Here is a 15,420-nt window from a genome sequence, read left to right on the forward strand (position 1 = left end):
AAAACCAGCTTGAACATCTGGAAGTTCACAGTTCATGTATTGCTGAAGCCTGGCTTGGAGAATTTTGAGCATTACTTTGCTAGCGTGTGAGATGAGTGCAATTGTGCGGTAGTTTGAGCATGCTTTGGCATTGCCTTTCTTTGGGATTGGAATGAAAACTGACCTTTTCCAGTCCTGTGGCCCCTGCTGAGTTTTCCAAATTTGCTGGCATATTGAGTGCAGCACTTTCACAGCATCGTCTTTCAGGATTTGAAACAGCTCAACTGGAATTCCATCACCTCCACTAGCTTTGTTCGTAGTGATGCTTTCTAAGGCCCACTTGACTTCACATTCCAGGATGTCTGGGTGATCACACCATCGTACTTATCTTGGTCGTGAAGCTCTTTTTTGTACAGTTCGTCTGTGTATTCTTGCCACCTCTTCTTAATATCTTCTGCCTCTGTTAGGTCCATACCATTTCTGTCCTTTATCGAGCCCATCTTTGCATGAAACGTTCCCTTGGTATCTCTAATTTTCTTGAAGAGATCCTTAGTCTTTGTCATTCTGTTGTTTTCCTCTATTTCTTTGCGTTGATCGCTGAGGAAGGCTTTCTTATCTCGTCTTGCTATTCTTTGGAACTCTGCATTCAGATGTTTATATCTTTCCTTTTCTCCTTTGCTTTTCACTTCTCTTCTTTTCACCGCTATTTGTAAGGCCTCCCCAGAGAGCCATTTTGCTTTTTTGCATTTCTTTTCCATGGGGATGGTCTTGATCCCTGTCTCCTGTACAATGTCACGAACCTCCGTCCATAGTTCATCAGGCACTCATCAGATCTAGTCCCTTAAATCTATTTCTCACTTCCACTGTATAATCATAAGGGATTTGATTTAGGTCATACCTGAATGATCTAGTGGTTTTCCCTACTTTTTTCAATTTAAGTCTGAATTTGGCAATAAGGAGTTCATGATCTGAGCCACAGTCAGCTCCCGGTCTTGTTTTTGCTGACTGTATAGAGCTTCTCCATCTTTGGCTGCAAAGAATATAATCAGTCTGATTTCCATGTTGACCATCTGGTGATGTCCATGTGTAGAGTCTTCTTTTTTGTTGTTGGAAGAGGGTGTTTACTATGACCAGTGTGTTCTCTTGGCAAAACATTGTTAGCCTTTGCCCTGATTCCATACTCCAAGGCCAAATTTGCCTGTTACTCCAGATGTTTCTTGACTTCCTACTTTTGCATTCCAGTCCCCTATAATGAAAAGGACATCTTTTTTGGGTGTTAGTTCTAAAAGGTCTTATAGGTTTTCATAGAACCATTCAACTTCAGCTTCTTCAGCGTTACTGGTTGGGGCATAGACTTGGATTACTGTGATATTGAATGGTTTGCCTTGGAAACGAACAGAGATCATTCTGTCGTTTTTGAGATTGCATCCAAGTACTGCATTTCGGACTCTCTTGTTGACCATGATGGCTACTCCATTTCTTCTGAGGGATTCCTGCCCACAGTAGTAGATATAATGGTCATCTGAGTTAAACTCACCCATTCCAGTCCATTTTAGTTCGCTGATTCCTAGAATGTCGGTGTTCACTCGTCATCTCCTGTTTGACCACTTCCAATTTGCCTTGATTCATGGAACTGACATTCCAGGTTCCTATGCAATATTGCTCTTTACAGCATCGGACCTTGCTTCTGTCACCAGTCCCATCCACAACTGGGTATTGTTTTTGCTTTGGCTCCATCCCTTCATTCTTACTGGAGTTATTTCTCCACTGATCTCCAGTAGCATATTGGGCACCTACCGACCTGGGGAGTTGCTTTTTCAGTGTCCTATCATTTTGCTTTTTCATACTCCCCATGGGGTTCTTAAGGCAAGAATACTGAAGTGATTTGCCCTTCCCTTCTCCAGTGGACCACATTCTGTCAGACCTCTCCACCATGACCCGCCCGTCTTGGGTGGCCCCTCATGGCATGGCTTAGTTTCACTGAGTTAGACAAGCTGTGGTCCGTGTGATTAGATTGGCTAGTTTTCTGTGATTATGGTTTCAGTGTGTCTGCCCTCTGATGCCCTCTCACAACACCTACCGTCTTACTTGGGTTTCTCGTACCTTGGACGTGGGGTATCTCTTCACGGCTGCTCCAGCAAAGCACAGCCGCTGCTCCTTACCTTGGACGAGGGGTACCTCCTCACGGCTGCCCCAGTAGCTCCTCTAGGCCCTCCGCGCAGCCACGGCTCCTTGGACATGGGATAGCTCCTCCCGGCCACGCTTCTGCGCGGCCCGTTGCAGCCGGCGCGCTTCTGCGCGGCCCATGGGCGCGAGTCATGGCGGGGGGGTGGGGCGAGGCAGGGGAGGGACGACATAAAATGATTGATTGACGTGACTCTGAGCAAAGGCAGATTTCCATACAGATAGCCTCATTAACATAGATTAGGAGAGCAATGTATGAGTATAACATACTGGTTTGTCAAGTTAGTTCTGAGCCTTTAGGCCGAACCGACTTGAAGACAGAGTCTGGGGTAAATGCATAGCACGTTAACATAGCTTAAGATACTCACTTCCATAAGAAAAATGCATCCTTAGCTCAAGGTTTGAGAAAAGTTAAGTTCGGGTGGAGCCAGGTGTCGTTATGGCAACAGAATTTTAAGAGAAAGCTCTTTTTAAATTTGTACAGAGAAGGGGAAAAATACAACACTCATTTGTTTCCTCCTGCCCCTTAAGAGAGAAAAAGTGTCTAACACTCGCAGCCTATTTCCTCCGTCTGGAGACCCCTGGCCTTCCTGCCTGTTACCCTCTCGCTGGCGGGGCTTCTCCGAATAATGCCCATGTGGTGGATCCTCCAGTCTCGGGACTGCAAACCACTCCTGGGGCTGGGAGTGCTGAGGGTGGGCGCCTGGCTTCACCTGTGCTCAAGAGATGAAGGGAGGGAGGCCAAGCTTGCCCCAGCATACTGTGTGGTTGAGCCAGGAGAATTGTCCCCCAAGTTCAGGGCACCACAGAGGGCTGCCAGGAGACTGGAGAGCTATGCAGCGGGGTGCTTTGCTGGCGTCCTTGCCTGACTTGGGAGAACAGGTCCCAGGAACTGAGCGCGGCTGTGGAAGCTCCTAGAGGAGAGGAGGGCCGCAGAACAGCTGAACCTGCTCAGGAGTATTCTTGCAGGAGGGACAGAGACTAGTGCCCCCTGGGCTCACGCGCTCAACTGTTGGTGGGAGGGAATGTTGGGAGGCTGGAGCTGGAAGAGAAATCCGTAAGAATGTGAGGAGGGGGCTTCCCGTGAGGGGCTTCGATTCTTTGGGGACCCAATGAATTTTAGTGAGTTTGGCTGAACAGACACCGAATAAGGTCTTGTTGCAGCGAGGCTTTGAAACAACGCCAGCCCCAAGCCTCTTCGCCCTTCGATGTGAGCCACAGAATTGTTGCAGGAAGGTGGACGCCTTCCAGGGCCCGAAACTGGGCTCTTGTCTAACACTCGGAAATGAATTGTCCGAGGAGACACATGTGCTGACAAAGCAAGAGATTTTATTGGGAAAGGGCACCCGGGTGGAGAGCAGCAGGGTAAGGGAACCCAGGAGAACTGCTCTGCCGCGTGGCTCGCAGTCTTGGGTTTTATGGTGATGGGATTAGTTTCCGGGTGGTCTCTGGCCAATCATTCTAATTCAGAGTCTTTCCTGGTGGCGCACGCATCGCTCATCAAGATGGATGCCAGCAGAGGGATTCTGGGAAGTAGACGGACATGCGGTGTCTCCTTTCGACCTTTCCCGAACTCTTCCGGTTCGTGGTGGCTCATAAGTTCCGTATTTCTTATCAGGATCTCCTGTCATAAAACAACTCATGCAAATGGTTACTATGGAGCCTGGCCAGGGTGGGCGGTTTCCGTCAGTGTGCTTCCCCTAACAGAATGATGGGTTAAGGCACACTGCTAGGGGACCCTCCAGTCCTCCAGGTCAGGGGGTGGCCACTGGTGCTCGCAGACCTGCCTCCTGTTTGGTAAATACACTTGTAGACACAGTCTTGTCCTTCGTGCACTTGCTGTGTTCAGCTTATTTCCTGCTACACTGTCGGATCCTTTGTCCTGGAAAGCCTACAATATTGACACGCCCCTTTATAGAAAAAGTTTGCCAACCCTTGGTCTGTGTGATTGGTGCCCCTGGAGTTGGTGCACAGCCCACGAGGTGACAGAGGCGTAGACGGCCCTCTTCTAGGGCCTGTCCTTTCTCCCAGCCTCAGAGGTGCCCAGTGACCAGTTGTCCGGCTATGCATCTCTGTTGCTGGTTCTGGAAAGAGCTGAGGTTAGTTCAGGAGTGAAAGGAAGAAGGGATAAGCCTGCTGTCCTGAGCTGAGAGCTTCCCTCGGCCCCTCAGCTGTCAGAGAAGCCTCGTCTGGCCTGCCTCGCCAAGCTGCTTCTGGGACCTGAAACGAGAGAAGCAGAGTCCAGGCTCTGTGGGGGCATCTCAGGGTCCCCTCTGCATGAAGTAGGTATCTGGAGGTCCAGTGGTCCAGGGAGCCGAGCCAGGCTCCACTTTGGTTCCCTCGTCCAGCTTCCACCCTTTCACTCAAGACACACAAAGCCAGGGTCTTGGCAGAGGGGAGCTGGCCTCACTGTGTTGCCTGGCACCACCGTTGGCGGGGGGGCAGGGGGTAGACGGGAAAAAGACAACATAGGTTGTTGCGAGAAAGAGTAGTCTGTTACCCCCATTCTCCTACTCTCCTGTTGTTAGATGCCCTGTTACAGAACAGTGATGAGAGCAGATGGTAGCTCTTGGTGGGGGTGATGTTTTTTAATTCATTTTAAAATTGAAGGATAATTGCTTTACAGAGTTGTGTTGGTTTCCGCCAAACATCAGCATGAATCAGCCATTGGTATAATTTGTCCCCTCCCTCTTGAACCTCCCTCTGGCGGGGGTGATTTTGTGGATTGGTTGGTTCATAGCAACAAAAACTTGGTAACAATGTCCCTCCTGATTTTTCCTGCAAAACGTTTCTGGTCCATAAAATCTAGTCACCTGAGAGCCCTGGTCCTGGGGCTCCTTCCACAGACATAGGAACTGTCCTGAAGGAAGTGTGTTCTGAAGGAAGCGTAGGAACATTGTGGGCAAAGAAGAGAGAAAAGTACCTTTTGTCCAAATGGAATGGGGGCAGCTTTTGCCTAGATGGGATCACAAAGATTATGGCTTTTTTTGTGTGGGGAGGGGATGTGAGCTGTTTGGGGTGATTGGAACATAGCATGTTGGAGACTTGTTTTGAGCAAACTCCTTTATTTTTATGACAACCAGTTCTTAATTCTTTCGACAAGAATTTATCTGGATACCTACTGTATGCAAGAGATTGGACTAAGCATAAATATAACAGAAGATCATCTTCCCATTTCTCAGCAAGAACATCCATTAGTCGTCTTGCTCTTCTGGGCTGCCTACCGTGAAGCGCTGAGCTGGGTGTAAGGACTGGAAGGGGCACAGTCCTGTTCTGTGTAGGAAAGGTCCCTGCAGTCTTTACACACACTGATCAAAGTATGGCATTTGCTAAAGACTGAGGAACAAACAGGAAAATGCTCCAAAGCTGAGCTACATTGTGGTCCAATCTGGGGAGTGTTTGGTTTGAAGCCAGGAGCCTGGGTCCCTCACGCCACTTCCCAGGAATCTGAAGGCCCACCCCTTGGTGCCCCCAGGAGCCTGCCCAACCAGGCAGGCTGCAGTCTGGGGGCCGAGCCCAGCCTCGAGCAGCTGGGCATCCTGCAATGAGACGGGCTCAGGTGGCTTCTCAGATGGCCACGCTATTGGGAATCCGGTCTGGGGACAAGTAGTAATAAGGCAGCTTCTTGTTCTTGTTGCGCTCGGCGATCACGCTGACGATGGAGTCGAGGTTCTTACGGAACCGGGCCATGGCCTCCTTTACGGGCTTCTCGACGAAATGTTCCTCTGGGTACATGCCCAGAAACAGCTGAGAGCCAGACAGACAGAGATAGGTTAACCTGTGATGAGGTGATGTAAATCGACAGGACTCGTCCCACCGCTAGAGCCCAGCCTTTGGGAGTCGGCCTGTGCTCATCACTGCTCCCCGCATCTCCACCCTCTGCCACCTGCTGAGAGCACCCGAGTATGCTCTTGGGCTGGGGCCTCACAGATCAATGCCCCGCTGCAGGGAGGCTATAAGGACTGGTAATGGCTCAGGCAGATGTGGAGGCTGGGGTGGTCCTGGCTGTGGTGGGCATGTGGCCCAGTCCCCAGGCACGCTCCCGCCTGGTGTTGGGGCCACGGGGGCACAGGGCCAGTCTGACCTTCTCTGCAGCCCAGGTCAGCCACAGCCAGGCCCATTTGCACATTCACACAAATGTCTTCAAATTGAACCTAGGTGTATCTTTTAGAAACAAAATCCGAGAATGTTAAAATTGAAAAGTTTCATAGCCAGGGCTGGGCAGGGTGGGAGAAATGTTCTGCACTGTTGACGGGATGTTGGATTCAGCTTGTGGAGGGCCATTCAGTCTCAACAGTCTTTGACCAAGAAATTCCTCTACAAGGCATGTACTGGTTCTGTTGAACACCTGTGCTGAGACCTATGTGTGAAGATGTTAGGGGCCGACACAAAGGTCCCCAAGCAACACACGGCCAACAAATGCTGGTGGGTCTGGGGCCAGTCCAATCGGCCAGTCATTCTGGGTGGCACCGGGCTAACACTGGGGGTGGCGTCTGAGAGCCAGCTTTGGGCCTTTGGAATTAGGTTCAACAGGTTGTATGAGTATGTCTCAAAAGATACCCAGGAAACTCAGCCCTCACCTGTGGGGTGCCAGGGAGAAACCCACATGGAAGAGCTTTGCCAACAGTGGGAACAGGTTGGGTGTGCCCTTGTGGCACAGGAGCATCACAGTGGAGCAGTGACCCCTGCTCTCCTGCCCCACCCCACTCTGAGCTCCATCCAGACTCTGGCCTGAGGACCTCACAGGTCCCTCCAGCCTTGCAAGTCAGGGTTCCTGGCCGGCAGGGGTCCAGCCTGAGCCCTGAATCATAAAACCCTGGGACTGAGGAAGGCGTTAAACCCGGCCTCACCTCATTGTCCTGGAACTGGCTCAGAGCCCATACTGCGCCCAGATGCCAGCAGGAGCGGCCGCGGTCAGGCAGCGTTTCCACAATCTGCTCGATGGTGACCACACCCTTGGCCGTCGGCGGCGGGGCTCGCATGGTTGGGGGTGCGTTGGGGATCCAGGAGCACCAGTCATACTGCAGGGACAGCCACCGACCCAGCTGGGTGCCCCTGTGGCGAGTGCAGCCTCACCCACCTTTGCCTCCCATGCCACCTCCCCGAGCCCCCTCCTCCAACTCCAGCGGGGCTGGGGAAGCCCCCTCCCTCATACTGGCATCCCGTGCTTAGCACAGAACAGAACTCCACTGGCCACTGGGAACACCAGACTCCTGGCCCCTCCGCCCCTCCACCCCCGCTCCTGTGGAGGAAGTGGGGCGGCCCACCCAGGGCCCTCAGAAGCAGCCGAGTTGGCCCTGGCCATCTCCCACCCAGAGGGCTTGCCCCGTCCTTGCCCACCTGGCCGAAGTTCACCGCCGCATGCTGGGCTGAGGCCGTGAAGATCACCACGGTCAGGTACTCACACAGCTTCTCCTTGGCCTTGATGGACTTGGGGAAGCCTAAGGGAGAGCCCTGGGCTGGCTGAGGCCCCACCCCCAGGAAGGGCCACTCGACCAGCAGACACCCACTCCACCCATACAGGTCCCTGGGTGCCCGCACACCAGTGTTGGGAGGGCCTGGGCATGAGCAAGACGCACTGGGAGAGCACGGCGGCTTGGCCCAGTGTTCCAGTTGCTTTTCCTCCCTTTCCTGGCTCTTGGAGAGCCCCTGGGATATCCCCATGGCACACACTGAAGGGCAGGGGTCCCCTGGGAGCTGTGGGCTCAGCACCAGGTGCTAAGATGGAGGCCAACGGCCAGCATCACCTACAGCAATTCAGTGGCACAGGGGAGAGAGAGGAGAGGCCGCGGCACGGAGCGCAGTCCCCACCTGAGGCCTTCCTGCCCCGCATGCCGTACATATAAACGTCCTTCACGAAGTCCTGTAGCTCCTGGTCCTCCTCCACCACCTGGTCGCCCTCGTAGTAGATGCCCACCACCTCGGCCACGAACCTGGCTCAGGAGGAGAGGCCCAACCAAGAGTGGGTGACCAGCCAGGGTCTGCAGAACTGGCCCCTTGGCCCCATCCATGACCCCGTCACTTCCTGATGTCTGGATTCAGGTCACACTCTCCCCCAACCCCGTCCAACCTGGCACAGCCCCGTTCCCCCAGCACTGCCCCGACAATGGAGCCAGGCCCCCCGGCCCACTGAGTCAGCGGTCCAGCACCCCCGTCGTGACCATCTGAGCCCCGCCCACTCCTCCTGCAGCCCCTCAGCTCCCGCTGCCCAGAGCTGACCCCCCAGGCCTGGAGCTCACGTCTTGATGGCCTCCCACACCAGGAGCCCGTCGTCCCGGTAGAAGTAGTAGGGAATGTCTTCCGCGTTGTCCATGCCCCGGGCCTTGATGGCCTCAGGGAAGCACAGGGAAGTGTAGGTCAGGTCCTGCATGGCCCTCTGCACCATCTGCACATGCCCACCGCCCCCGGTGGCGTTGGCCTTGGGCAGGAGGGGAGGAAGCGCTGTGAGCCAAGGCCAGTTCCTCCAGGGCCAAAGCTCAGCATGAGAAACTGAAAGGGCAGGGAGATATCCGGGCCCACCAGAGCAAACCCATGTCCAGCGAGGTAGAGTTGGAGGGACATTTAACTCGGAGCATGCCCAGGGCAGCCCCAGGAGGAGGTTATGGGGAGGAGCCTCGTCCTGATCCAAATATGAGGGGCTGAGATGCAGGAGGGAGGGGTGAGCCCCCTACCCGAGTGGTGCAGTGAGGACGGCAGGCAGAGTGGAATCCAGGCCAGAGCAGCCCCTGCACCAGGCCTGCCCTCGTTCTGAGCACAGGCTGCCCAGGGCCGAGCATTGCTCTCAGAGACCCGATCTTTGAGCATAAGACAGGGGCATACACTGGACCCCAGGACACACACCACTCTGCCGAGAGCCTCTTGTGTGCCTAGTGAGGGCTGCTGGTCGTCATCCCAGCTGCAGATATGCCGGTACACATGCCTGCAGGCAGGCATACACGTGGCTGAGTGCTCAGGGCACAGAATCTTCCGAGGAGAACTTGGGGGCTGGGACCAGACACTGGTCCACGGTGGGCGTGTGACCCGAGCAGGACCAGCAGAGTTGCTGCCCGGTATTTTCTATTTGCGTGGAAGGTGATGTCACGTGTGCGACTGTAAGCTTGGAGCTTGCTGTGATGTCCCCGCTCCCACTGGGGGAAGCCTGTCTGCAAAGCCCATCTCAGAGAGTGAGGCCCACACAGTTTAAAGAGAGGCAGAGTGCCAGCCAATGGGCTTGTACCCTGGGGACACTGAGTCCCGGGCCCCGTGTATGAGGCACCCTAGAGGGCAGGGGGCGCCTGGGGGCTTCGGGCCCAGCACCAGGTACTGAGGTGGAGGCCACGGGCCAGGTTGCCCAAGGGAACTTGGAGCAGGAGCTGAAGCACCCGGACGTGTCCAGGTGTGTGAGATGACACAGTCCCACTCCAGCTGTAGTGGCCTGAGATGAGTTTTGTCATTTTCCACCCAAACGGTGACCCTTGGGATGGTCTGCTGGCTTACTAACTGGAGGTGGGAAAGGAGCAAGGTGGGGGGCAAGGCTGTGGGAGGCTCCAGGCTCAGTAAGCCTCCAGAGGGGTCACAGCAAGGGGTATTGCCTGAGAGGACGTGGTGGGCGGGTGGGGACACAAGGCCCCACTGAAGGGAAGAGTGGGCTGGGAGTGCCCATGGCCTGGAGGGGAGGAAGGGTGGGAGGCTGTGCTCGGAGTGATGGGCGGCAGAGTGGGTGGGGAGATGCAGGAACCTAGTGTGGGCGGCGTGGGCAGGCAGGCAGGGTTTACACCCACATGCCAGGGGGAGGGGAGGGGAGGGGTAGGAGGAGGTGACAAGAACACCGTGGTGAAGAGGAAGACAGGGTGGACGGAAGGGGCGGATGCCAGCCAGAGAACATGGGGGCTTCACTCGAGCGCACCCAGCCTCCCACCTTTCCAGGTCTCCACCCAGGTGGTGCCTAGGGGGCTGGTCTCCGGAGAGGAAAGCTGGGCCTCAGGTCGGGTGGGGGCTGCCGAGGCTCTTCGGGCACTGGGCTGGGCGGGAGGAGGCCCTCACCTTGTCAAAGAGGCCGTACTCGCAGATGAGCTGCTCCCGGGCCTTGGTGTTGATGGCGATGGTGAACCGCACGTGTGCCACCAGGAGCTGGCGCAGCCACAGGGGCGGACCTCAGAGGGGGCCGGGGCAGGGGCTCCCGACCCGGTCTGTGCCTCCTCGGGCTCCCCAGGCCCCCAGCCCCACCCCACCCCAGTGCTCTGTGGAGGAGCGATGCCAAGGGGCACGGAGGAAGAGAAGCTGGCGTGTCGACCTGCACTGCCGCGAGCTGCTGGCTCGGCAGCCTGGGGACGGCCGCTCTAATGCTCAGCAAGAATGATCGTGATGAAAATGACCATCGTCAGCGCTTACGCAGAGCGTAACTGTGCGCTGGGCACTCTGAAATTCTCCGACTGTGTCCACTGTTTCAACCCTGACAGCGATCCTAGGGGGCAGGTGTACTATCTGATCTCGGTGTTACAGATGGGAAATGGAGGTGATCTCAGCCCGCAGCCACGCCAGCAGCCAGTGTCCGCAGGATTCAGGAGAGAGAAGGGCAGTGACCGTGGGGCTGCCCGCGGGGACCAGGCAGAGCGACACTGAACTCATTCGTCTCTTCAAACTCTGCTCCCTCCCCCAAGGCTAGCCAGAGCCAGGGAAGGCCCAGGCCCTGGCCCCGGCCTGATGTCCCAGGGCCCAGCAGGCTCTGAGCTGCTCTCTCCCTGGGGCTGCCTCCCCTCCTCCCCAGCCTCTCCCAGCCACAGTCCTGCGGGGATGTCGGTACCCCTCCTCCCTTCCTTCTGTCCTCTCCCCCCAGGTGAGGCAGGAGCTTGTTGTACCTTGAAAATGGGGTGCACGGCAGGCAGCTGGCGGTACATGGCGATGCCAAACACCTCAGACACCAGATGTGTGCGCAGAAGGTGGGTGATGGTCTGGTGGACGTGGAAGTCGCTGGAGCGCACCCAGATCTTGGCCAGGAGCCAGTCATACTTTGCATCCGAAGGGAGAAAAATGGGATTCTCTTCTCCCGGCACCTGGTTGAGCTGATACGTTACAGAAAGAGAAGGCATTGCAATATTTTGCTCCAGGCTGTAACTGTAGGAGAGCCTGGCCTCTCAGGAAATTACAGGAGAATCCAAATTTCTTCAACAGAGACTTTGAATCATGAGAGGATCACGGAGGAGGGCAGAGGCCCCAGATTTGTAACAATTTCTCCTCCCGGCTGCATCATTTACTACCTGTGGGACCCTGGACAACTTAGCCCTTATGAACTCCAGCTTCCCTGTCGTTAACAAGGGCACAGGGTGTACTAGCCTGGCAGTTACCAGGGGAAGCAAATGGAAGGGTGCGAAGACAGCATGGGGTGAGCCGTGGCGTGTGGAGGTGTGGGCGGTGGCCCTCCACCCGCTCCCCATCTCTCCCCTCTCTCCTGGTCCCACCCACTGCTCTGTAGCTGCTCTCTGGTCTCCTGATTTTTCCTTCCTCGGCTCTCCCCTTACATGCTGCTGCTCCCCAGACTCTGTCTGGCTGCTTCTGAATCCCCTTCTTGCCCTTGATTGATTAGACTGGTGGGGAGTGGGGGACAGCGGGGGGGACACGAACTCTGGAGCCAGATGACCTGGCTCCAATCTCTGTTCTGCCGCTGACTGTGTGCCCTGGGGCCTCGGTCCCCTTATCTGCTTAAAATGATCAGTAGGTGGACTGCCTGTCTACTCAGAGGGCTGTAGTGACAATTATGTAAATAAAGGCAGGCTTTCTGTTCTGAAACCCTGATGGCCAAATGTTTCAGAATCCAGGATTTTTAGGATTTTAGCAGCGTGTACACACCATTATGTGACAACTGTCTTCCTCACCCTGGGTCTGCAGCAACACAATATTTTACACTCAAACATGCTAATATTTCTGCTTGAAACATACACCTTTCACACTGAGTGGGAGAAAGCCTCTGAAGTATTCCCTTCTATCAGGAAGATCCCCCTGGAGGAGGAAATGGCAACCCACTCCAGTATTCTTGCCTGGAGAATTCCATGGACAGAGGAGCCTGGTGGGCTAGTCCACAGAGTCGCAAAGGGTCAGACACGACTGAGCGATCGAGCATGTGTGCACATTGGTTCAGAGCAAGCTTTGCTGCCAATGAATCTGCTACAGATTTTTTGAGAATCTAAGAGTTTTAGATTTCAGAATTGGGAGTAAGGGATTGTGGACTGTGGGGGCAAACCCTTGGGTAAACTTGGCATGTGGTTAACATCTGGCAAAACCAGCTGCTATCACGCCCCCAATGCCCAGTGCCTGGTTCAAGACTGACTCAAAGTGCTGTTTGCTGAGTGCTTGTGTGCTGTGCCCTTGGGGGCCCTGTGGAGCCTCCCTCCTTCACAGACTCACACTTGGTCCTGGCCTCGGCGTGGCTTCCTGCTGCTTGCATAACATCTCCCACAGCGCTGCAGTGGCATGATACCCTGAGAAAGCACCTGCAGCCAGGAATGGGGAGACAGGAAGCTCTGGCCCTGCCTGTCCCTTCCCCAAACTGCACCCCTCTCCTCCTCCATCATCCTCGGTGGAGACAAGAATCCGGGAGCATCTCAGGACTGGCATGGCTCCTGACCGCCATAGTCCTCCCTGGCAACCACAGCTAAGAGCTCATCTCACAGCTTCACCTGCTCAGGCCCTACTGGTGGTTTTTTTTTTTTTTTTTTTTTTAAATTGAAGAATAACTGCTTTACAGAATTTTGCTGTTTTCTGTCAAACCTCAACATGAATCAGCCATAGGTATACATACATCCCCTTTTGAACCTCCCTCCCATCTCCCTCCCCATCCCACCCCTCTAGGTTGATACAGAGACCCTGTTTGAGTTTCCTGAGCCCTACAGCAAACTCCCGTTGGCTATCTATTTTACATATGGTAATGTAAGTTTCCATGTTACTCTTTCCATACATCTCGCCCTCTCCTCCCCTCTCCATGTCCATAGGTCTATTCTCTATGTCTGTTTCTCCACGGTTGCCCTGTAAGTAAATTCTTCAGTACCATTTTTCTAGATTCCATATATATGTGTTAGAATATGGTATTTCTCTTTCTGACTCACTTCACTCTGTATAATAGGTTCTAGGTTCATCCACCTCATTAGAACTGACTCAAGTGCATTCCTTTTTATGGCTGAGTAATATTCCATTGTGTACATTTACCACAACTTCTTCATCTATTCATCTGTAGATGAACATCTGGCTTGCTCCCATGCTCTGGCTATTGTGAACAGTGCTGCAGTGAACAACGGGACACACATGTCTTTTTCAAGCCTGGCTTCCTCAGGGTATACGCCTAGGAGTGGGATTGCTGGGTCATATGGTGGTTTTATTCCTAGCTTTTTAAGGAATCCACATACTGACTTCCATAGTGGCTGTATCAATTTACATTCCCACCAACAGTGTAAGAGTGTTCCCTTTTCTCCACACCTTTCCACCATTTACTGTTTGTAGTCTTTTTGATGAGGGCCACTGTGAGCAGTGTGAGGTCATTGTAGTTTTGATTTGCATTTCTCTAGTAATGAGCAATGTTTAGCATCTTTTCATGTGTTAGCCATCTGTATGTCTTCTTTGGAGAAATGTCTGTTTAGGTCTTTCCCCCACTTTTTGATTGGGTTGTTTGTTTTTCTGGTATTGAGTTGTATGAGCTGCTTGTATATTTTGGAGATTAATCTTTGTCAATTGTTTCATTTGCTATTATTTTCTCCCATTCTGAGGGTTGTCTTTTCACCTTGCTTACAGTTTCCTTTGCTGTACAAAAGCTTTTAAGTTTAATTAGGTCCCACTTGTTTACTTTTGTTTTTATTTCCATGACTCTAGGAGGTGGGTCATAAAGGATCTTGCTTTGATTTATGTCATCGAGTGTTCTGCCTATGGTTTCCTCTAAGAGTTTTGTAGTTTCTGGTCTTACATTTAGGTCTTTAATCCATTTTGAGTTTATCTTTGTGTGTGGTGTTAGGAAGTGTTCTAATTTCATTCTTTTACATGTAGCTATCCCATTTTCCCAGCACCATTTATTGAAGAGGCTGTCTTTGCCCCATAGTATAGTCTTGCCTCCTTTGTCAAAACTAAGGTACCCATAGGTTCATGGGGTTATTTCTGGGCTTTCTATCTTGTTCCATTGGCCTATATTTCTGTTATTGTGCCAGTACCATACTGTCTTGATGACTGTAGCTTTGTAGTATAACCTGAAGTCAGGAAGCTCAATTCCTCCAGCTCCATTCTTCTTTCTCAAGACTGCTTTGGCTATTTAGGGTCTTTTTTGTTTCCATATGAATTGTGAATTTTTTTGTTGTAGTTCTGTGAAAAATGCCATTAGTATTTTGATAGGGATCAAGTTAAATCTGTAGATTGCAGTTGGTAGTATAGTCATTTTAACAATATTGATCCTTCCTACCCAGGAACGTGGAATATCTCTCCATCTGTTTATGTCATCTTTGATTTCTTTCATTCAGTTCAGTTCAGTCACTCAGTCGTGTCCGACTCTTTGCGACCCCATGAATCGCAGCACGCCAGGCCTCCCTGTCCATCACCAACTCCCAGAGTTCACTCAAACTCATGTCCATCGAGTCGGTGATGTCATCCAGCCATCTCATCCTCTGTCGTCCCCTTCTCCTCCTGCCCCCAATCCCTCCCAGCATCAGAGTCTTTTCCAATGAGTCAACTCTTCACATCAGGTGGCCAAAGTACTGGAGTTTCAGCTTTAGCATCAGTCCTTCCAATGAACACCCAGGACTGATCTCCTTTAGGATGGACTGGTTGGATCTCCTTACAGTCCAAGGGACTCTTAAGAGTCTTCTCCAATACCACAGTTCAAAAGCATCAATTCTTTGGTGCTCAGCTTTCTTCACAGTCCAACTCTCACATCCATACATGACCAATGGAAAAACCATAGCCTTGACTAGATGGACCTTTGTTGGCAAAGTAATGTCTTTGCTTCTTAATATGCTATCTAGGTTGGTCATAACTTTCCTTCCAAGAAGTAAGCGTCTTTTAGTTTCATTGCTGCAATCACCATCTGCAGTGATTTTGGAGCCCCCAAAAATAAAGTCTGACACTGTTTCCCCATCTATTTGCCATGAAGTAGTGGGACCAGATGCCATGATCTTAGTTTTCTGAACGTTGAGCTTTAGGCCAACTTTTTCACTCTCCTCTTTCACTTTCATCAAGAGGCTTTTTAGTTCCTCTTCACTTTCTGCCATAACGGTGGTATCATCTGCATATTTTTCCTGGCAATCTTGA

At 52.7% G+C, this 15,420-nt stretch overlaps 1 protein-coding gene across 1 annotated transcript in view; it reads right to left on the reverse strand.

The window, feature by feature from the left end:
* Positions 1 to 5,208: 5,208 nt before the first annotated feature.
* Positions 5,209 to 15,420, reverse strand: part of ALOX5 (arachidonate 5-lipoxygenase) — a 46,244-nt gene continuing 36,032 nt past the window's right edge. Inside the window, exons 8-14 of the mRNA NM_001192792.2 lie at positions 11,001 to 11,204; positions 10,186 to 10,272; positions 8,403 to 8,581; positions 7,975 to 8,096; positions 7,504 to 7,604; positions 7,014 to 7,184; positions 5,209 to 5,910 (exon numbers count right to left, since the gene is read on the reverse strand). Of these exons, the coding sequence (NP_001179721.1) occupies positions 5,731 to 5,910; positions 7,014 to 7,184; positions 7,504 to 7,604; positions 7,975 to 8,096; positions 8,403 to 8,581; positions 10,186 to 10,272; positions 11,001 to 11,204 (1,044 nt within the window). The 3' untranslated portion in view covers positions 5,209 to 5,730. The remainder of the gene's footprint in view (positions 5,911 to 7,013; positions 7,185 to 7,503; positions 7,605 to 7,974; positions 8,097 to 8,402; positions 8,582 to 10,185; positions 10,273 to 11,000; positions 11,205 to 15,420) is intronic.

This window comes from Bos taurus, chromosome 28 (genome assembly GCF_002263795.3).
Source record: "Bos taurus isolate L1 Dominette 01449 registration number 42190680 breed Hereford chromosome 28, ARS-UCD2.0, whole genome shotgun sequence".
Taxonomy (NCBI): Eukaryota; Metazoa; Chordata; class Mammalia; order Artiodactyla; family Bovidae; genus Bos; species Bos taurus.